The sequence below is a fragment of the Heloderma suspectum genome, chromosome 2, assembly GCF_057233095.1.
Source record: "Heloderma suspectum isolate Gila_16-S chromosome 2, 16-S_ref, whole genome shotgun sequence".
NCBI lineage: Eukaryota > Metazoa > Chordata > Lepidosauria > Squamata > Helodermatidae > Heloderma > Heloderma suspectum.
The window spans coordinates 342,696,832-342,720,595 of record NC_139459.1 but is presented as its reverse complement, the minus strand read 5'-3'; the positions used below and the strand labels follow the sequence as shown (position 1 = coordinate 342,720,595).

Sequence of the window (23,764 nt, the reverse complement as noted above, 5' to 3'; positions counted from 1 at the left end):
CACTCTTTCCGCTCAAGCACGGAAGCTGATTATTGCTGATTTACAATTTTATGCTGTAAACCGCTTTGTAAGCAGATGTTAAAAAGTAGTATATACATTCTATAAGCAAACAAATAGTTGATCCCTTTGTCTTTTACTCCCACTCCAAGCTCTGTGCCATTTGCATTGCTGTTTCATACATCTGTATCAATGCCCATCTCTCAGTCACCACTTTCCTTTAGCTCTACAAGTTCTTCCTTAACAGTCGTTTCTGCAGCAAGCTTGACCCACCCTAGCTTCATTTCAAATGCATCTTCTCTGTAGCCACCCAACTCATCCCTGCTGCATCCTCCTCTATTCACATGGCCCCGACACAGAGGTCTTCACAAACTCTTTGGTCACAGCATATCGCTTTTTATACTGTGTACACAACATGAAGACTGACTTGCTGGATCAGTACTTATTTCTGATTAGGGAAAATAACTTGTATGTTGCTATGTATCATACCAACTTCTCCCCTTTTTATTAGTAGTAATAATTATTTTATATAACACTTTTGCTGGGCAAAGTGCTTTACAGCTTCTGTTCAGCCAGCACTGTTATTATTATTCCCGTTTTATAGATACAGAAATATTTTGGCCATTTTCCCAAGAGCATCTGCAGGGGTGGGCAACTTGTGGCCCTACCACTGCCATCAGCCCTAGCTGGCATAGCCAATGCTGAGGTACGATGTGAGTTGTGGGCCAAAACGTCTGGAGGGCCACAGGTTGCCCACCACTGATCTAGTGAGCCTGTGGCTGAGCTGGCATTTGAACTCATATCACCTTGTGCAGCACACTAGCCATTAGGCAACATTGGAGCCCCCTTTGGCCCCCAGTCAGAGATGTTGGAGAAATCTTCAATAGAACCAAATGAGTTTGGATTTTCATGAATCCAGCCAGTGGATTCCGCAGCAGACTGGCTCTTCCCCGTCAGGCAGATACCGTGGACCGGTTTTCTAACTTTCCCGAATGTTGTGCAAATTTTGTTGTAGAGAAATACAAAGAATAATTTAAAAAAAACACCTGTTCAAAAATGTGCATTTCCCCCATAGGCTAAAGCGTGAAAATGAGCATTTGGGGAAAATTTGTGCATTTTCGTACGTGCGAATTTGCACAAATTCAGAAACAAAAATATCTGATTCTGATGATGGGCAGACAATGGAACAAAAGGCGCCTGACAATCCCCCAAACACAGACAGAATGGAGTTTACACAACCCCTACATCCCTGCCCTCAGGCTCCCCATGAATACTAGGCAGGGTTGCCAGGCTGCGATCTGGACATCTTGCCATTAACCATGCATAGGCATCGGGAGAACTTGCCAACCCTTTGTCTCCCAGCTGCCCTGTGCCTTACCAATTCCTGCTGGTCACCCTCCTCTCCTGTCTGCTGCGATGGTGCAACACTGAAGTCCCATTTGCTTCGGTAAATGGGGGGAAGAGGGTGAGTGATGTTGGACATGGGAAGGAACGCAGTGCAAGGCAGCCCCTTGCACCACGTGTGCATTGTTAAACCCCAGGTTGTGGTCTGGCAAATGACAAAGGCACTGGAAATGGCAACAGAGTCAGGAAATGCAAAGGCAACAGAAAAGGAAAAGGCATCGCAGAGATGGTGGTGCCATTAAGCAGTTATGATGCCATGGATAGCAGTAATGACACTCAATGATGGCATCACAGCCACTAAGAATAATGCCAGAAGAGTCAAGTCTTATGCTCATGTATTATTGCATTACTGGCATAAATTAGTTAAGCTATATTAGTTCTATCATGGTTATGTTTTCATGGTAAACTGTTTTGGAGGCCAAAGGGTGAGAGAAAATGGTTTTATGAATGAATGAATTAATCCATGAATGAATGAATGCTGATAAAGCCCTCTGGCCTTCCCTCCTTCCTCCTCCCAACATACCTTGCGGGTGGAGACACAGCACCAAGAGAAGGACCATGGGCATCCTGCCAAGGAAGGGCCATCGCCCACAGCTACCACAGTTCATCCTGGAGGCCTCTGCGGAGCAGCAGCAACGCTTTCCTCCACTAAGTCTGCCTTGGAATGAAAGAAATATGCAGCTCCCTCCTCCATACTCTGGGATTTATATCACTGGAGCCCTGCCCTGCCCTAAGAGTCAGGCAGGAGCCTCCCAAGATGGGACTGGGATGGAAAGATGCTGCATTCCACGGGCTGTGTCACTGTGGTTTGACACACCTCTTAGCCCTGCCATTAAGCTTATGGTGGAAATAGGGTTATTTAAGGTGGATCATGGGGCCTGGATAGAGAAGTGGGGAAGGCAGTAGTATGCTGAGTGGATTGTGGGTGGAATCAGGATGAGTTTTAGGAAGGCAGTATATGGAGGGTAGACCCAATGGGACAGGACGGCGCCATTAGAAAGAGAAAGAATGCCTGCTAGAAAGCATGAAGGGAGGCTCCCAACATCAAACAGGGTTTCCCTCTGGCAGGGCTACAATGCCTTTATTAACAGCCGGGTGACGGGAAAATTTATTTTTCAGTTTATGGGTTTCCTACTAGAAAAAGTTTCACCTATTCAAGCTTCGGCTCGTCGCGCAGCTCTTAAAGGCGCAAAAACCCTATCGGGCAGGGAAAAAATGGGTGGCTCTAATGCCAATGAACTCAGACATTGTAGGAAGGCTATATTCTTTTTTTTTTAGTATTGTGATGAGTGCAGTACTTTGTCTGAGGTTTGGTGCTAAGTCACTACATTCTTAGCTGTTGTGATTAATACTTAAGTAATCATTACTCTGATAATGGAACCTTTCAACATTCCCTTCTTTTCCCATTAGGTACTATAGTGATTAATACTTCTGCATTCAGTATTTTCATTATAGGTTATTTCAACCTTATCTTCAGTTCATGTTTGGTACCTTGTTATTCATATAACTCAGACACTGAATATGTATTCATTTTGGTCCATCATTTGTTCCCTTTAGTATTTAGTCATTTCATAGTGGAAGAAGATGGTTGAAACAAAGTTTGTGAAAAACTTTGCATAACATAATATAATCTAAAATGAAATCTAAATAATAGCAACAACACACACTAACAATACTTGGACAATTAGTACTTCAGTGTTTAATTGTTATGAAATTCACACACTATGGGTTTTAGGAATCTTGTATTCAGTACTTCAGTATTTGGGTACTTTGCCCAAATGATACATCTGGGTAAAGTTTTCTTTGCACACTTGGCATCACATTTAATCTGAGCTTTAAAGAAGGGTCACATTCTCATTCACAACCTTCTGGCTTTTCAGCAGTTCGTACACAGCTAGGGCTATGTAAAATAGTACATTTTACTATTATTTGCTTGTCTTCCACTTTATTGGATGACCATGTTTATGTACACCTTATAATGAACAGTTCTGCCCCTGTGGGGATGGGGCTATAGAAACTCTCGTTCGGGGGGGGGGGGCGTGTACATGTAGCTTCTATAAAGATGACTAAACCAGATTACTAACTCCTGTCCCATCCAAATACCCAGGTAGGACTTTTGAATGATACCTGGTTCATTTATTAAAAAATGGGAGGGTGGGGGACAATAACAGAAACAATAGTGGTTTTTTTTCTGCAAAGGCATGTAAAAGGATTCTCTCTAATGAAATTTAACTTGTGCTATCTCTTTCTTAGCTATGATGTGTGTCATATATTTTATTTTTCATATCCTAATTTACCATCTCACATACTTTAGCCTAGATATTTTAATCCAGGGTGTTATATATCCTATTCTGGACATTTTAATTTAACATACTACATTTTGTATTTGCTATTTTAAACTATTTTGTCATTTATTTCAGTTCATAGAATCATAGAATCATAGAATAGTAGGGTTGGAAGGGGCCTACAAGGCCATCGAGTCCAACCCCCTGCTCAATGCAGGAATCCAAGTCAGAGCATCCCTGACAAATGGCTGTCCAGCCTCGTCTTGAAGGCCTCCAGTGTGGGAGAGCCCACCACCTCCCCAGGTAATTGGTTCCATTGCCGTATTGCTCTGACACTCAGGAAGTTTTTCCTGATGTTCAGCCGGAATCTGGCTTCCTGTAACTTGAGCCCATTATTCCGTGTCCTGCACTCTGGGATGATCAAGAAGAGATCCTGGCCTTCTTCTCTGTGACAACCTTTCAAGTACTTGAAGAGTGCTATCATATCTCCCCTCAGTCTTCTCTTCTCAAGGCTAAACATGCCCAGTTCTTTCAGTCTCTCTTCATAGGGCTTTGTTTCCAGTCCCCTGATCATCTTTGTTGCCCTCCTTTGAACCCCCTCCAGCTTGTCTGCATCCTTCTTAAAGTGTGGTGCCCAGAACTGGACACAGTACTCCAGATGAGGCCTAACCAGTGCTGAGTAGAGGGGAACTAGTACTTCCCGGGATTTGGAAGCGATGCTTCTATTAATGCAGCCCAAAATAGCATTTGCCTTTTTTGCAGCCACATCACATTGTTGGCTCATATTCAGCTTGTGATCGACGACAATTCCAAGATCCTTCTCGCTCGTAGTGTGGTTGAGCCACGTATCCCCTATCTTGTAACTGTGCATTTGGTTTCTTTTTCCTAGGTGCAGAACTTGGCATTTGTCCCTATTAAATGCCATTCTGTTGTTTTCTGCCCAGCACTCCAGTTCATATACTGTAATTTATTTTATGTTAAAATTGAATGAATTTGGTGTTTCCCTGTGACTGAACAATAATTGATTGATTAATGCTATTATTAAGAAGTCAAACGACACAACTGAAATGTGCAAAGTGCTTTAGCCTTTCTTTTATCAGCCTTCAACCCTGTGAGGTATTATACCCATTTGATTTCTGTGGTGATTTTTGTGCTGATGGCCAATGGCTAGTGCAATTAAGAACAAACCTTTCATCTTTATTACACCCATTTCACAGTTGGAGAACTGAGGCTGATAGAGAATTATTTGTCCAGAGCTAACCAGTGAGCTGAAGAGGGATTTGAATCCATGCGTTATCCCAATAGCCAGTCACTGGAGCAAACTAGCACTCACTATACAAGTGTTAAATACTGCTAATACAATTGTTGCTGTTGTGAGAGCTGTTTGAGGTATTGTGGATAAGAACATCTTTAAGAATTCTTTATTCGACTTGTAGAATTCTGGACTTGTAGCAGAGAGACCTGGGTTTCAGTTCCTGTTCAGCCATGCTGAATCAGACAAAAGGTCCATCTAATCCAGCCTTCTGTTCAAACAGTGGCCAACCAGCTGTCCACTGGGAACCCATAAGCAGGATACGAGTTCAACAGCACCCTCCTGCCCATGTTCCCCAGCAACTGGTGTACACAGGCATGCTGCCTCTAGTACTGGAGGTAGCACATAGCCATCAGGACTCGTCACTACTGATAGCCTTCTCCACCCAGAATTTGTCTAACCCCCTTTTAAAGCCATCCAAATTGGTTGACATCATTACATCTTGTGGTAGTGGTAGTGAATTCCATAACTGTGGTAGTGAATTCCATAGTTTAACAATGTGCTGTGTGAAGAAGTACTTCTATTTATCTGTCCTGAATCTCCCATCAATCAGATTCATGGGATGACCCCGGGTTCTAGTATTATGAGAGAGGGAGAAAGAAGTCTCCCTACCCACATTCCCCACACTGTGCATAATTCTGTACACCGTATTCCAAGTGTGGTTGCACCATAGATTTGTATAAGGGCAGTATGATAATGGCAGTTTTATTCTCAATTCCTTTTCTAATTATGCCTAACATGGAGCTTGCCTTTTTTTACAGTGGCCACACACTGGGCTGACATTTTCATCGAGCTATCCATAAGCTTAGATGTTAAGCTCACCACCCTGTAATTTCCTGGATCCCCTCTGGATCCTTTTTTAAAAATTGGTGTTACATTGGCCATCTTCCAGTCTTCTGGCAGAGAGGCTGAGAGACATGTTGCATGGTTTGGTTAGAAGATCAGCAATTTCATATTTGAGTTCTTCAAGAACTCTAGGATGGATACCATCTGGGCCCGGTGATTTCTTTGCTTTCAATTTATCAATAAGGTTGAGAACTTCGCCATTTGTCAACCACTATTTGCCTAAGTTCCTCAGACTCCCTTCCTGAAAGCATCAGTTCAGGCACAGGTATCTGTCCTATATCTTCTGCAGTGAAGACCAATGAGAATTCATTCAGCATCTCTGCAACCGTGTTGTCCTCCTTTAGTACTCCTTTAGCTCCATTGTCATCCAACAGTCCAACTGCCTCCCTAACTGGTTGCCTGCTTTTGCTATATTTAAAGAATTCTTTATTCGACTTGTAGAATTCTGGACTTGTAGCAGAGAGACCTGGGTTTCAGTTCCTGTTCAGCCACGGAGCTCAAAGGTATAACTTTTATTCTTTGTTTACTTAACCTCTTCTCTTCTGTTTCCTGACCCACGGTCAAAATGTTAATTGTAGGAAGGCAACCAGTACTTACTTACTTGATTGATTGATTGATTTCCATACCACCCAGTAGCCAAAGCTCTCTGGGTGGTTCACAAAAATTAAAACTACAGAATGCAGCATAAAGCAATATAAAGTGTGAAAGCTTAAAACCACAATATAACAGTACAACCAGAATAAAGCCTAGCAGCAATGCAGAGATTTAAAATACAGATTTAAAACACCAGATCTAAAAGATTAGGAAGCTAAAATGCTAAAATACTGGGAGAATAAAAAGGTCTTCACCTGGCACCTGAAGGAATATAATGTAGGTGCCAAGTGAACCTCTCTAGGGAGCTCATTCTGCAGCCGGGGTGCCACAGCAGAAAAGGCCCCCTTCCTGGTAGCAACCCGCCTCACTTCCGTTGGTGGGGGCTCCCGGAGAAGGACCGCTGAGGATGATCTTAGGGTCCAGGCAGGCACATACGGGAGGCCACGTTTCTCTGTAAAGTTCCATGTGGCTGCCTGGGGTCTGAATCCCGCCCTCCGGGGTTCCCCAGGTGGCCACTCCCCTTCCCTGGCTCCACCCCTTCCTCCCAACTGCTGATCATTTGCTGGTTTCCTGCCTTTTGTGCAGTGCCCCCACCCACCCATTTTAAAAGGTTGAAATGCTTCTCCCCAGGCTTAATTATTGGCAGTAAGAGCTGTAAGCTAAAATAGGTTAGTTTTTTGGTAATTTTGGCCCTGCCCCCTTTTGCCTTCAGCTCCAGCCATGCCTGGAATGCATCCTCTGAGAATTTCTCCAAAACTGAATTCGGCCTTCAGGCTGAAATAGATCCAGCACCCTTGACATACACCGGTGAGTACTATAGAAACAAATAATTACCATCATAGCTCACCACCATCAGTAGACAGAATGCTGAACCACATGGGACATTCATTTCATCCAGCTTTGTAATGTCCACAATGACTTTCTGGATACCCATCTGCACTACAGTCAAGGACAGAAATGGTGTTACTGCTACAACATCAGCAGGGAGTAAGCTTGTCCATTGCTATATCTTTTTTTGTTAAGCAAGAACTTATCCTATGTTCTACTTGTAGGAACCTGACAGAGATAACAGAGACCTAGTATCTACTTCGAAACTCCAGTAGGACAGGGAAAGTGGAAAATGGAATATGGAAAAGGAGGAGTCAGGGAGTCAGGATTTGTCTCTGTTGCCCAGGAGACCATGAATATGGTGAAAGTTGTAATGATCATTTCTAGATTCCATCCATTCCATCTCTGGGGAAAAGAAAGAGGACTAGTAAATTTTCAAAAGCCTGAGAGTTACAAACTCTAGACCAGGAAGATAAGCCTGTGATGACTGCAGCAAGCAGGAGGGTAGGTCTTTCCGGGTACTCAAGTGTTGGCCACTGAATACCTTCCATCCCACACTGCTGGACCAAGAGTCCCACTTGCCACCCAAACAGGGTTATGTAAGGCTAGAATGGTACCCACATACATAATTCTGGGTGAGCCTGGGGCGGGGAGAAGATATATAGCAGCCAGAGTGCACAGCCCAGGTACATGCCTAAGGCCAACAAGAGAGGACCCTTAGGCAAGGAACTTCAGAAAAGAATATGGAGAGGTTGAGTAAAGGTCCATAATGAAGACTGTACTGAAAAGGACCAGGAATGCACAAAGCTGGTGCACTGGACATTTTAATTAATTTGGGGGAAGAGGTTTGGTTGGTGATTGTTTACTATTTTATCAAAACAAGGATGTTTTTGACCTGTCCTCAATAATCTATTTAAAACACCTCTCTATCTCTCATAAATATCCAGATATTTCTTACAGCAAATGAACAATAAAAGTATAATCTGGAATAGCTTGAGCAATCAACTATTTTGTATTGTTCCTCTCTGTTCCAAAGTTATTATTATGACATTATCCTTATAATGACTGATCTCACATGAGAAGATTCTTTGGCAGGGCTTGCTAGACAACTTATCCTCCATATGGCACAATCTCTCCAATGGATTATCTCATGTGAGAAGATTCTGGCTCTCCAGAGGAGACTTTATTAAGACTAACTGTTATTTATTTGTATTTATTTTTATCTAGCCCTTTAAATTACGTAGCTCTTGTAATGTTTTACTGTTTTCAATATTCCTGTTTAAATAAGTTCTTCTGTATTTGCATTTTCAGTATTTCAGCATCAGTGGCCCCTTCACTTCGACATGATTATAACATTTCCTCTTCGCTTGTGGGTTCCAGGGGTGGAGTATCCGATGCTGTTTTACTTCCCCAAAATTTATGCATATTTATTTGTAGGAAAATATGCAAGTTTCTACTGAGGAAAAGTGAAATGGAAGACAATACACTAAATGTTAATATAGTAAGGTAAATTATGTAAATTGTTACGCAACCTCTTACGTAATTATTTGCATTTTTCCCCGCATGACCCCCCCCCCAAATCCGCATCCATCTGTGAACAGATGACGGAACAAAAGGTGCCTGACAATTCACGAAACACGGACAGAGCAGATTTTACACAGTCCGTACATCACTGCCTCAGCCTATCTAAAGGCTGCTCAGTCACGCTTGCCTGTGGCTCTCTGGTGCCCACATTCCTTGGCACCACAATGACTGCGTGCTTGCAGGGCCCTCAAGGCTCTGGCATTGGGCAGAGGTGGGTGGAGGACCGGGGCTAGTTTTGATTCCCATTATTTTTCCACACATGTAGGGGATTCTACTGTTGGTAGAGAGCCTCTCTTAGCCTGCCATCCTGCTCCTGCTGCCTCATTTTGGCTGCAAGCATGTCTACACGCACACACCCGAGTCGGCTAATAGAGGGATTTTAAAAACAAACCAGCAATGCTGCCCAAATGAATGAGGAGCACTTTTAAAATCAATTAATCTATTTGATTAGTTAGCTAAACTTTTGCAGCCCTCGCATATATACTGAATTTAAAACATCGTATCGGGGAGGGAGTCTTATATGATGGCTCAGAAAAGATACGTATTCTTTGGGCTTCTTGACCCAGAGCTTTTATCTTGTTATTGAGACTGTTCACTCATGGACGTTTGCAGGTCTTTTTCATGAGATTGTCAACCTCCAGGGCACATCCAGAGGTATTTCCTGGTTATTCTATCTCAAAAAGATCCAGAAATAATGAACAACAAATTAAATTGGATTGTAATGCTGCTAAAATAGCCACTAGATGGCGGTGTTTCATTGAGCTCTATGGAACCTTGAAAATTAAAAACGTCCCCTCTCAGCAATCATGTGGTCACTCTCTGGGAGCCCGCGATAAATGCAGAAAGGCTCCGGAATGGGAGGACTGTGGGTTTTTTCTTTAATGTAAAGGCAGCCTTTGTGGCAGCTACACATAAACGGATGTGTCACCCTGGTGATGGGAAAATGCTGAGTTGTAATTCTTATTAGGGTGGCTTTTTCGCACCCTCTGCCTTCAGAATTCATAGACTGTCAAACAAGTGCACCTCTTTCAGTGGACACACAGCGGGGAGGCCTTCGAACATATGCTTGGACATCAGGGCTTCCTGGACCTGCCACCTTAAATTACTTCCTCTGAACTCGTAAACCCTAATTAAGGAGGAGTTTTAATTGGTCTAATGCTGAGCAATGTGCTTTTAGTTCCTCAGATTAAAAAACCAACAGAATGAGTTGGTACCATTGCTAACAACAGGATCAGAGTGACTATTTAATACCTGGGTATCCTTCTGTTACTTTGATCCTCAATAATCAATTGCGTTTTTGTGGCCAAGGCGGGGATGGCAGCTTCATTAGGTGAAGCCTAGTGCTGTACTCCGAAATCATAAACAACAAACGCTTGAGGTTGGCAGTGCACCCGTTACAAAATACCTAAAGAACTTTCGTCAATAAGGAAGAGTTAGTCCTACATGTTTCTGATAGTCTTCAGAAACATGTAGGAAGAAAGCCAGACTATAAAGCACATGGTCTTCGATGCCTATACACTAATGCACAGAGTATGGGAAACAAACAGAACGAACATGAACTCTTAAACACAGGAGGGAAATTATGACTTGATAGGTGTAACTGAGACTTGGTGGGATGACTCCTATGACTGGAATACAGCAATTGAAGGATATAACGTGTTCAAAAAGAAGGAACAGAAAAGGAGGTGGGGTTGCACCGTATGTGAAAAATACATATCTCTGCACAGAAATACAGGAGGATGAGCTTGGTAGCCCCATCGACAGCATCTGGGTTAAAATAAATGGAGCAAAGAATAAAAGGAACATGGTGGTCGGAGTCTACTACTGGCCACCCAATCAAGAAGAAGATGAGGATGAAACTTTTGAAAAGCAAATTGTCAAGTTTCAAGAAAACATGATGTAGTAGTAATGGGGGATTTCATTTTCCCTGATATAAATAGGCAAATGCTCTTTTGGGTGCATTAATAGAAGCATAGCTTCCAAATCCCGGGAAGTACTAGTTCCCCTCTGCTCAGCACTGGTTAGGCCTCATCTGGAGTACTGTGTCCAGTTCTGGGCACCGTGCTTTAAGAAGGATGCAGGCAAGCTGGAGAGGGTTCAGAGGAGGGCAACGAAGATGATCAGGGGACTGGAAACAAAGCCCTATGAAGAGAGACTGAAAGAACTGGGCATGTTTAGCCTTGAGACGAGAAGACTGAGGGGAGATATGATAGTGCTCCTCAAGTACTTGAAAGGTTGTCACAGAGAGGAAGGCCAGGATCTCTTCTCGATCATCCCAGAGTGCAGGACACAGAATAATGGGCTCAAGTTCAGGAAGCCAGATTCCGGCTGAACATCAGGAAAAACTTCCTGACTGTTAGAGCAATACGACAATGGAACCAATGACCTAGGGAGGTGGTTGGCTCTCCCATACTGGAGGCATTCAAGATGGGGCTGGACAGCCATCTGTCAGGGATGCTCTGACTTGGATTCCTGCATTGAGCAGACTTGTTGCACTCAATGCTCTTACAGGCCCTTTCCAACCCTACTATTCTATGATTCTATGAAGGAAGGAAATTAACCTCAAAATTCAGTGACATTCAGCTCATAGCCCTACATCTCTGCCTATTTCATATGAAATAGGATCATCACAACCTTTCAGGCCCCAAGGGCCACATCTGGTGTCAGCAGGGATAGGGAAGTTTAAACCTCCCCTCCCTGCCCACCGAGGGTTAGGGATTGCTGGGGTGGGGGTGAAAGCCTGTCCCATCTCCCAGCAATCGCTATGGAGATTCCTGTTTTCCTGCTGCTAGGAGCGGTGGAGAAATGGCAACCTCAGAAGCCAGGGAACAGGATTCCTCCCCTCCACACACACACAGTTTTTGTGGGGAAAAGTGGTTGGGGTTCTGACAGCTTTGGGGGCCACACAGGGAGCGGCTGTGGGCTGCACGTGGGCCCAGGGCTGCAGGTTGTGGACACCTGTCATAGAGGCAAAGTGGTACAGTGGCATCAGTGTTGCATAAGAAGATCAGAAACCCACATTCAAATGCCTGCAGATCTAGGAAATGCCAAGGGTGGGCTTGGGCAAGTCACCATCTCTCTGCCTAGCCTACCCCACACACGGTTGTTCTGAAGTTAAAATGCTGTTCCTGGATGAAGGAGGATGAGACACAAATGAAACAAATAATGGGCATGAACTAGCCAAAGGTTTAGCTGCTCTCAGCACTGGGGTAGGGGATAGGGCTTACCGCCCATCTGCTGGAGAACGGAGATCAAACCTCTTCAGCAGGGACATTTGACCTGGGGAGAAAACCTGGTGGGCTGGATGAGGGCCAGGTTCCCCATGCCTGGTTTAGCATGTCTAAGGCTGCAGTCCTATAGCAACTTCCTGGGACCAAGTCCCGTTGAATTCATTAAGTCTCACTTAGAGAGTAAGAATACATAGGGTTGTGTTACACAATTGCAAAGCTCAGCGTACTTCAAAATAAATTGCTTTTAAATCAATGGGACTTATTGTTGTCCAACTATGTTTGGATAGGTGGGATGGGGGGAGACTGTATGTGTTGTGTACCCCAAAGCCTGATGTTGATTCTCTTCACCTAGCCATGGGCAGTAAGATGAGGCTTCTATAGTTTTTCCAGCAAAGGCAACAGAGAAGTCTTAATGACTACCAAATTTATTATGACGCAAGCTTTCATGGAAAGCTTGTGTCATAATGGTTTTCCCAGTAGTATGGGAAAACATACAGTAGTATGGCTGTGAGAGCTGGACTATAAGGAAGGCTGAGTGCCAAAGAATTGATGCTTTTGAACTGTGGTGCTGGAGAAGACTCTTACGAGTCCCCTGGACTGCAAGGAGGTCAAATCAGTCCATCCTAAAGGAAATCAACCCTGACTGCTCATTGGAAGGACAGATACTGAAACTGAAGTTCAAATATTTTGGCCACCTAATGTGAAGAGAAAACTCACTGGAAAAGACCCTGATGCTGGGAAAGACTGAAGGCAAAAGAAGAAGGGGACGGCAGGGGATAAGATGGCTAAATAGCATCACCGATGCAATGAATATGAACTTGAGCACACTCCGGGAGAGAAGCAGAGGACAGGAAGGCCTGGCATGCTATGGTCCATGGGGTCACGAAGAGTCGGACACGACTTAACAACTGAACAACAACAAAGCTTTCATGGACGAGAACCCAATCTGTGAGTCTTTTAAGGTGCCACAAGGCTCTTTGTTGTTTTTGCTAAAACAGACGAACACGGCTGCTCCCCTGGAAATCATTCCAGCAAAGGAACAATTATTAAACATGAGCAAAGTGAGCTTCAGTGATGCCTGTAGTGTTCCGGGAAAGTTACACAAAGCAAGTTTCAAAGGACAAATAGTTGACCGTTGACTTTTAAAAGTCTTCACAGTAGAAGAGATTACTTGTGTTAGCCAATTCAGCCTTAGATTAATATTCATTGACCAGCTCAAGTCATCAATCAAACATATTCAACATATGCAGAATTGCAGATACAATATTCATCAGATAGATTGTATGTACTTAACGGAGAAGGAAGGACATCCCTTATGCAAAAGGAATGTAAAGCCTCAAATACCAGATTGAGTATATCAGGAACGGGGAACCCCTGCTCCTCCAGATGTTTTGGACTCCAAGTCCCATCAGCATACCTAGTGGTCAGGGATGGTGGGAACTGTAATCCAACATCACTGGGTTCCTCATCCCTGGCTTATAATTGTGAACCGCTCAGAGAACATTGGCTACTGGGCAGTATAGAAATGTAATAAATAAATACATAAATATTATAACGATATTCCCTATCCTTGGTTTATAAGAACATTTGTGAGTAAAGATTTGTGAATGGCGCCTACTGACTTATTTCCATTAGAGTTACTGTGAAGAGTTGTGGCTCCTGTCCTATGGAACTCCCTGCCACTGGAGGTCAGGCAGGCGCCAACACTGGGTTGTTTTTGGCACCTCCTGAAAACAGTCCTTTTCCAGGAAGCCTTCCTTGGTTAACCAGCCTCAGTTTTATTGGCACTCTGGGTTTTTTGGGTTTTTTTTAAAGAATAATCTTAATATCATGTTTCTTCTTTTTATCTTTTGTCCATTTTAACTCTTACTGTTCACCACTCCAGAACCTGTTTAGATGTGGAGCGGTATACAAATGTTGTAAAATAAATAAATAAGAGTGGCTCTGAGACCCAAGCCTCCTTCATGTCTGGTATGCCACATCTGGTATACACCTCTGGCACACTGCCCTCCTGCCAGTAACAGCTTTTAAGTGAATTCAGAGGTGAAAAGGCTGTGACATATGAACAGTGTCCGCTCCAGCTTTTGGGGGGCAACGTGCCCTCGGTGGCTCCCCCTTTTCTTCAAAGCACTACCACTCACTGCCTTCCCTCTCCCTCTGGGCCCAATCCACACAACTGCCCAGAGGGAGAGCACAGGGGAAGGGGAGAATGCTGCTCCCTCTCTTCATTCCTGTCATGGCTTGCATGTTCAAAAAGGGCAGGTGACCAGGCAGGAACAGCAAGGAAGTGCAGCAGCAGGCTCCAGAGAAGGGCAGAGGACCCCTGCAGGAACATGGGTCTTGGCAGGTGCCCAACAATGTTGACCCCTGACGTCAGCCCCTCATATGACTTTGATAAACTACCAGAATCCTTTGCTTCTACCGTCTGTACTTCTTGCCCTGGTTTATTTTATTTAGAATATTTATATCCCACTTTATAGCCTCATGATGCTTTCAAAACCAGCTCACAAAAGTTGACCACAAAAGAATCTCATTCACTTACATCTGAGTACACTTGGTATGTCCCATCAATTTCAATGGCAGAGAGTTAAACTCTGAAATTAGTCAGTGGAACATGAAAAGTACTTCACAGCGCAATCCCATCCATCTGTGCTCAAAAGTCAGACCCAAGAAGGCTTACTCCCAGGTAAACGAGTATAAGACTGCAGCCTTACTATGGCAGGATATTGCCCTGTGATAAGAGTTGGGAGAAATAAAGCAGTAGCTGGACTTATCCTACCACACAAAGCAGGAAAAGTGGTACAGCTTGGTCATTTCAGACCCCCACCTTTTGGGGAGTTTTTAAAATATGCATACATAAATGTGTATGTGTCCATAGCACTGAATACATATGAAATGCATATCTATGAAAATACAACTTATGAGCAATTATACATAGGCTTCAACAAGAGTGGACCATATATCCAAATAAGTATCCATTTGAAGGTGGCCACCCGTTTAAATGTTGAAAATGTTATAAGGTCCTCAATCCGTTGCATTGTAGGAGGTGAGCGTTTATCCTTCCCAAGTTGTAATATCAGTCTTTTAGGGTGCAATCCTATGCATGTTTAAACAGAAATAAATCCTACTGCAGCCAGCACCCCTCAGATAGCATGTCTGCCTGGGGGATGCTGGGAGTTGTAGGATTTATTTCTGTCTAAACATGCATAGGATTGTATCCTTAACTGTCAAGAGGGCACAGAGAATCCATTTACGTATACTGATCATTCATTAATTTCCATGAAGCAGGTAAATAATTTAAAAGAGCGTGCACATCAGCAAATATTAAAGACTGTTCCAGTACAACATTTATCTGTATAGTAACCTCCTCCCCCAAAGAAGCAATTACTGCGCATTGCCAAAACATATGTTTAAAAGAAACATTAGCTGCATTGCACAGCAAGCAATTAGCCAAATTAGACAATCCCTTATTAAAGAGATGTTGCAGTGTCCAATACACACGAAACAAAAGTTTTTGCTGAATAAGAGACAGCCTAAGATCCATAGACGCAATAGGTATAGATGCCAAAGTGGTGATCCACTGATTAGGGAAAATAGGCCAATCCAGTTCCCTATTCCATTCCTGCTTAAAACCCTGGATTCATATTTATTCACCAATAGCAAGTATTTATAGACGTGGATCGTGGGTCACTTTGCCTGACCAGCCTCAATAGGTACTTTCAATAACGATGGAGAGTCTGATGCTGTAAAAGCAGCCTGGACAAGCCTAGATACTAACAAATGCTGCAATTGCAAGTATTGCCATTCAGCCATAGCTGGCAAGTCATATTTGGCATGCGAGATAGAAAATGACAAAAACTCATCATCGGCACCTACCAGGGGATCCAAAGTAAAAATCACCTCCTCTGTCTATGTCCGCCACGACAACTTTTTCTTACCCATTTGTAGATCTGGATTGCCCCATCAAGTCGATTTAGCATGAGAAAATGGATCAAAGCGTAACTGACGTGATATTATATTTTAAACCCTGACAATGTTTTTTTAAATATTTATTTTATTCATTAGATTTATATCTTGCATTTTCCTCCAAAGAGCCCAAGTCAGTGTATGTGATTCTCTTCATTTTATCCTCAAAACAACCCCGTGAGGTAGGTCAGGCCAAGAGTCAGTGAGTGCTTGAAGTCACCGAGTGAACTTATGGCTGTGAGGGGACTAGAAGCTGGATCTCCTGAGCCCCAGGCCAACACTCTTAGGCTGGGGAGCTGGCTGAGGAATGCTGGGAGCTGTAGGCCTTTTCTCTGTCTAAACATGCATAGGATTGCGCCCTTATGGGCCCCAACTTTAGACGGCTATGTGTATTACTTCAGCTGTGAATCACACAGCGAACATTTCTCCTTGCACCCCCCACACCCTGACCCCGCATTTCCATGCTTTACAACTGCTTCAACGTTTCTGATATGTGAGAGCAACTCTGCCCCCACCACACACACAGAAAAAACAAATACTCTGAGCATGTGCAGTTTAAACTCACATTAATCACAGCACCATCTCATGACTTCAGCAATTTGCTTCTGCTGCCCTGATGGTAATAATTACCATTCTGTGGTAGAAAAGGATAATATATACTCAAATAAAAAGAATAAAATTAGCATCTGTAACCATGTACATGCCTAGCCACCCTCCCCCCAGCTATAAAATGTCTTTAAAGGTATGAAAAAGGATGCTGCACTAAGCTGGCATGTCCATGTTGGCTGAGGTGCTGACCCCAGGCCTGTTTGCCACTGCCCCCCAATCATCTTCCACTCCCTGGGTGAACACTTGGGGGTCCCTGGGTTGCAGGGTCCTGGCCCTCAGCTCCAGCCCCACTGCATCACTGGGCAGGACTCTCTACCCACTAACCTCCCACAGATCACCCTGCAGTCCAAGCAAAGGCCGGATGCTCTGCTTGGCTCAAAAGTACTTACAGGATAAACAGCTGGTGGTGGCGGTGCTGGTGATAGAGGAATGATTCACGCCAAAGTGGCAAGAAAGCTACTGCACGGGAAGGTACAAACACATGCAGTGTTACTGCCAATCTGACCTGGAGGGAATGTCTTCTTGACCACAAACATGACTATCAGCGATACTCCAGATGTTATCAAAACTCATTCACCTGCTCACCTGAAAAAATGTTTGATGGTGTATTGGCCCCAGGAGCGCAGCCAAGTCATTTATAGTGTTAAAGGGGCCTAGAGATCCATAATGCTTGCTTAGGTTCATTGTTGGTGCAGTTCCCATGCTAGTAAGCCTCTGAGCATGTGCAGATGAGTCAAAAGGCTGATAACAGCCTTCTCAGAACATTCCTCACCAATGAGGAGAATGTCTTATCACCAATAAGCCTGAGAAGCAGAGTTTGTTTTCCTTAAAGCTGCAGGTGGCTGTGCTTGAGAACCAAGTGCTGTTAGTTTATGCTAGGAATGGATGCTGGGGGCGCATGCTGCTGTTACGCTGCTTATTGCTAACCTGTAGAGTATAAGACCCATTGGATCCAATGGCTCAGGGTTCAGAGAAGCTGTCTGATCCAACCACTGGGTACGCCTGTGTGCTGTGAGTTACCCAATAAAGTACTCCTTGTAAGCAAACCTTTGAGTCTGATTTATCACTATCTTGGCACCTCTAAATTAAGAGTTCAAAGCCTATGGCCAGGGCAACACAGATGGGGTACATCTCCAGTGCCACCCAGCATCCTGTCTTGATGCATCAGAAGAAGAGCAGATAGGACTGGGGTGGGGGATAATCTTATATAAGGTAAAAGAGTTCCTTCCTTGCAACAATTTGGGATTTATTTAAGTATTTTTATCCTGCTCCTCAGCCAAAAAGTCTCCTGAAGTAGTTTATAAAAAATAAATTAAATGAGGTTTACAATCTAAAAAGGCACAACATACAAGGAAAAAGGGATGGGGAGGGAAGAGGAAAAAATGAAGTAGCGTTTTAGCAGGGCTGGTGGAATGGCCCTGCTTCTCCTCTCCTCTCTGTCTGTTACAGCCTGCTGGACTGGCAGCTGGTGATGACAGCTGAGGGATGGGGAGGCTTCGTGGAGGTGGTCTTTCCACTGGGCTGGTGGAATGGCTGCTGTTTCTAATGGGAAGGAAAAAGGAAAGGTTCCTCCTGTGCAAGCACTGAGTCATTGCTGACCCCTAGAGGGATGCCGCTTTCGCTGGCGTTTTCATGGCAGACTGTAGCGGGGTGGTTTGCCATTGCCTTCCCCAGTCGTGGCTACCTTTCCCCCAGCAAGCTGCGTACTCGTTTTACCGACCTCGGAAGGATGGAGGGCTGAGTCGACCTGAGCCAGCTACCTGGGACCCGGCTTCCGCTGGGATCGAACTCGGGTCGTGGGGAGAGTTTCAGTTGCAATACTGCCACCTACCACTCTGCGCCACACGAGGCTCTTCTAATGGGAACAATACCATTTTTCTGCTATACGTACATCATGTTACATGTATTAAATGGATCTGAAATACTGGCACTTGCCTTCCAATGGCACATTTTAGGATGGCACAATAACAAGTCACATCTCTCTCTCTCAATCTCTCTATTTAAAACATTTGTATCCTGCCCTATATCATTAGGATCTCAGGGCGGCATACAGATAAAATCAATTTAGGGCGCAATCCTGCTGGGATAGGCAGCCACCTCCAAACTCGGAGGCGATCGCCTATTGAATGTAGGGCAGGAGAAGTGCGGAGGGGATCGTCCCCTCCACGCTTCAGCCACCCTGCATTTGCAGCTGGACAGCCGATTTTGGTTCATTTATTTATTTGTTACATTTATATCCCGCCTTTTCCCTCCTTAAGGAACCCAGGGCGGCGTACATAGTCCTCCTCCATTTTATCCTCATCCCACGGGAAGTCGGAGCACAGGAAGTGGCGTCCGGATGACACATTGGATGTGTTGCACCAGCATTTCTGACCTATCCTATGGCTGTTTAGCCACTGACTAGTGGCCACAGTATTGCGCCCTTAAATAGTGTAAAACAATAAATAATTTAAATAGCTGAAAACATATTACATCATTAAGCTAGTTAATACCAATTTAAAATCTAAAACAATAAAGCAGTTAAAGCAGTGTGCAACTTGAGGGAATTCAATTATCCCTCAAAGCCTTTGGTAAAAAGCCATATTTTTACTTGGTGCTGAAATGAAACCAGTGTCTGCACCAATTGGGCCTCCAAGGGGAGGGCATTCCACAATGGGGGTGCCACAGCAGAAAAAGCCCTCTCCCATGTCCCACTATAGTGTATGCCTCACACTGGTGGGATGCAGAGGAGGTCTCCTCCCAACAGATCTCAATCCTCGGGCAGGCAACCCCTTTTACTTAAGGTGTTGGATCTGACCACCTTGCTAATATGTGTCTAAATTTGAATTTCTAAATATTTTAATATTTGGAGAGTGAACTTTACATAACAATTAAAATTGTATATACATATTACACCTAAATATGATGATTTGCTTTCTGGGCTGAAGTCAATATTTCTAAACATGCTAGATGGCCTATGCCACTAGAACTCATGAAGGTAGCCTGCTTATTTGAGTTGCTCATAACGAAACTCTGGTGTATAACATGAACCAAACATATCAGTTTCATTCTGCTAATTTGTGGTATGCTATATATGCACATAATTATCATGCCATTCAATATTCTCCCTCTCTGCCCTGCTTTAAGCATGTGCTTTTGAACAATGCCTCACTGCCACTCCCTTAGAAACCAGGGACACCTCACATATATCTGGGATTCAGGGCAGGGCTGCGGCATCTAAGTATGTATAAACGTTGTCACTTCTTGTTTCACAAATTAAGGCCTGCTGCTTCCTCTTCGATTCTAGTTGTGAAATCTTGACCCAAGAATCAGGAAGAAGACAAATGTGGGCTAATCACACCTTTGGTACCTTCATATATTAACTGTTTCTTTGTGGCCTTGATATGCTGGGCATCTGCTTCACCAGATGATTCAGTCTCCAAAATTGGGATGAAGCAGCTGTCACCACCGGTAGACAACAATGAACCATGTTTAGGGCAGCGCCAGAACAGGAAGTACTTTAAAACAGGGTGAGGCAGAAGATAGATCTCCAGAGGGTTTGGACTTCAGATCCCAGAAGCCCCTGAAGACATGGCCAATGGTTAGGAAAGCTGAGTTGAAGTATGAAATGTCTGGAAATCTGCTTTCAGCCTACCCTTGCCTGAAAAAGTTTTCAGTCCTAGGGACTGAGGGCATTTCTACATGAGGCTGTTATCCCGCACCTTTACCAAGACTTCTGCTTATGGATTCTTTGCGGGATTAAGCTCAGTGCTTTTTTCTGGGTTTTTTTTCCCTCTGCCTTTCTATATGTTTCATTATACAACTACTAGATGGTGCTGTGGTATAGCAGAATTGTGCAATTACACGGAGCTTTATAATACATTTCCTAAATAATACCAGGCTTTCCTAGAAAAAACCTGCGGTAATGTTTGCAAAGAATGGGAATGGCCCTGGAGGATGACAATGTCATATAAAGGACCTGCAAACTACCGTGAGTGAACAACAACAAGTGCACAATAAAAGCCTTGCGTAGAAAGGCTCTGAGAGCTGCCCTCACTATTTTGGTGTGTGTGACACTGGCTGTGAAGGCCTCTGTAATCTGGTTAGCCTGACTGAACCAGCATCTCTTGGTATACAGCAGCTGGCAACATAAACATAAGGATTATGGGTAGCCACTCCTAATTCAAAATGCAAATCACCCACCATAAGAAATTCTGGTCAGGAACTAGGCAGTAAGTTTTGCATGCTCAAAACGGCTTTAGACACAAGCATTTTCTTGAAGAGCAATCATTCCTGCCCCCCACCTACTCCCATAACACAGCAAACCACCTTTGAACCTTGAGGGGATTTTCAAAAGTAGTTTGTGATATGGCATGTGTGTTTGTGTCTGCTGTTTAGATACCCCCCAAAAGGCACAAGTCCCACAGTATGTTCCTAAGCAACAAGTAAGGCCACAATCCTATGCATGTTTAGACAGAGAAAAGACCTACAACTCTGTAGCTGTAGGCCTTTTCTCTGTCTAAACATGCATAGGATTGCACCCTAAGTTGCTCTTTGGAATTCACTCGCTGTGGAAGCATCCATACAGAGCTACAACACTTCGTCCAGAATCCTGTTTTCCCAGTGGAAAATGCCCCCTCCCAGCTTCTAATGTCCCACACCAACCTGCCCCCAAGTGCAGAGACCCTCTGTGGAGGCTGTTCTGTAGCTGCTTCTGCCTATGGCTGTGAGGCAGACGGTGACTGGGGATAACTTTTTTCATGTGCTGGGGCTCCATAAGGGAATGATACATGTACCAGAACCACAAAGCAGAAATGAAGGAATCCATCAGGTACAAAATGTGGATCTTTAGAATCCAAATTATTTATATTTTTATATCTATCTCAGTCCTAGGGTTATTGTTTTGCAGACTGTGTGTCTCCTGTGAGGAAATTATTGGTTGCAATCCCATATACACTTACTTGGAAGAAAATCCTATTCAACTCAATGGGGCTTACTTCTGACTAGGCATCTATGGGGTTACACCGTCAAAGTCCTATCTATAGAGATGGCTTGAGTATGTCACACTGCAATCCTACACCCACTGACCTTGAAGTAAGCCCCATTGAATTCAGTGGGACTTACTTCTGAACAGACATGTATAGAATTGCACTGTGAGATACCAGCCTCACCTGGGTATGCAAGGGACTGAGGTTTTTAATTATTTGGATTAATAAATAGCTCTCCTGTACTGTTCAGAGATCCTCCTCCTCAGAGAAGTTTGCCAGGCATTATATCCTCTGCTTTTTTTTTATGCACCAGATCTTTAAAAAAAAACACCAGTTCTTTTTGTCCCAGCTTTTAATTTACGGAACAATGATTATAATGTTTTCTGGCTACTTCATGTTTTAATGCTGTAGGGTTTTTTTATCTTTAGTTTTATGCGCCTTTTGCTAGATGCATACTGGAGTTTCATTACTTTGTATTTATGATGTTTTATTTTACTTGGAGCTGTGCCCTGGGAATTCTGTTTTGATTGAAAGGAGGGAATAGAAAGAATATCACAGATACATACATACCCCTGGGATAGTGGAGCAGAAAGAAGGGCCAGTGTAATGGGGCTTACTCCCAAGTATGTAGACATAGAGTTGCAGCCTCCTACAGAGGCTTACCTGCGAGTAAATCCCATTGTCCTCAATGAGGCTCACTTCTCCTGAGTATACAGGGCCAGCCTTGGGGGTGGGCAAGCTGGGCAGTTGCCCAGGGCGCCAAGCTGAGCTCAGTCAGTGGCTGTGTTTTTGAATGTACTGTCTGCAGTGAGCTAGGGTAGCAAAAAGCAAGTGTCTGTAACACTTTTTTTTTCAAGGTTCTGCAGGTTCTTTGGGTACTAAGTACAAAAATGATCTTCTTTCAATTAGCTTTAAAGCATGTTTCTTTTCAGTTTCCACTTTGCTGTCATTTGCGCTAGGTAAAAATAAGTGGAATGGAGCTTTACTTTGAGGCAACGTTAGTACTTCAAATACTGTAAATAATATACGCACTATATTAATAATAATAAAATTAAGCTCTAAGAGGTCAGCTGGATAACTTTTTTATTTATAACTTTTATTATTTTTAAAATAAAAATAATGGATACTCTAAAATAAAGAATGCTTACCAAAAGACAGGAACTGCTTGTTGTTGTTCAGTCGTCCAGTCATGTCCGACTCTTCGTGACCCCATGGACCATAGCACGCCAGGCCTTCCTGTCCTGCGCTCTCTCCCGGAGTGTGCTCAAGTTCATATTCATTGCATCGGTGATGCTATCTAGCCATCTCATCCTCTGCCGTCCCCTTCTCCTTTTGCCTTCAGTCTTTCCCAGCATCAGGGTCTTTTCCAGAGAGTTTTCTCTTCGCATTAGGTGGCCAAAATATTTGAGCTTCAGCTTCAGTATCTGTCCTTCCAATGAGCAGTCAGGGTTGATTTCCTTTAGGATGGACTGATTTGACCTCCTTGCAGTCCAGGGAACTCGTAAGAGTCTTTTCCAGCACCACAGTTCGAAAGCATCAATTCTTCGGCGCTCAACCTTCCTTATAGTCCAGCTCTCACAGCCATACATTACTACTGGGAAAACCATAGCTTTGATTAGACGGACCTTTGTCAGCAAGGTGATGTCTCTGCTTCTGACTATGCTGTCTAGGTTGGCCATAGCTTTCCTCCCAAGGAGCAAGCATCTTTTAATTTCATGGCTACAGTCACCGTCTGCGGTGATCTTGTAGCCCAAGAAAGTAAAATCTGTCACTGCTTCCATTTCTTCCCCTTCTATAGTAAAACCTGTGATAGTTCTGCTGTCTTGCATAGTGCACTGCCTCTGCTCAGAATGTGGCTTTTCAAACTTTGGCTGCAAACTGTAGCACAGTGGCTGGGAGAGCAAGGTTTTAAGCAATGCCCTTCTCAATGGACATCGTGCTGCTCAACATAAAGCAAACCAATGATCTTGTCTGATCTCAGAAGCTAAGCAGGGTCAGCCCTGGTTAGTACTTGGATGGGACCCGCCTGGGAATCAGGCTTTCTGCATTGAGCAGGGGGTTGGACTCGATGGTCTTATAGGCCCCTTCCAACCCTACTATTCTATGATTCTATGACCTCAACCAGGCCCTATAAATCCTCTG

The 23,764-nt window shown here is 43.8% G+C and overlaps 1 protein-coding gene across 1 annotated transcript in view; it reads right to left on the bottom strand.

Moving 5' to 3' along the window:
• Positions 1-23,218, bottom strand: part of LOC146355282 (uncharacterized) — a 28,998-nt gene extending 5,780 nt beyond the window's left edge. The window contains exon 1 of the mRNA XM_084840850.1: positions 22,771-23,218. Coding sequence (XP_084696976.1) covers positions 22,771-22,813 — 43 coding nt within the window. The 5' untranslated portion in view covers positions 22,814-23,218. The remainder of the gene's footprint in view (positions 1-22,770) is intronic.
• Between the last annotated feature and the right edge of the window lie 546 nt (positions 23,219-23,764).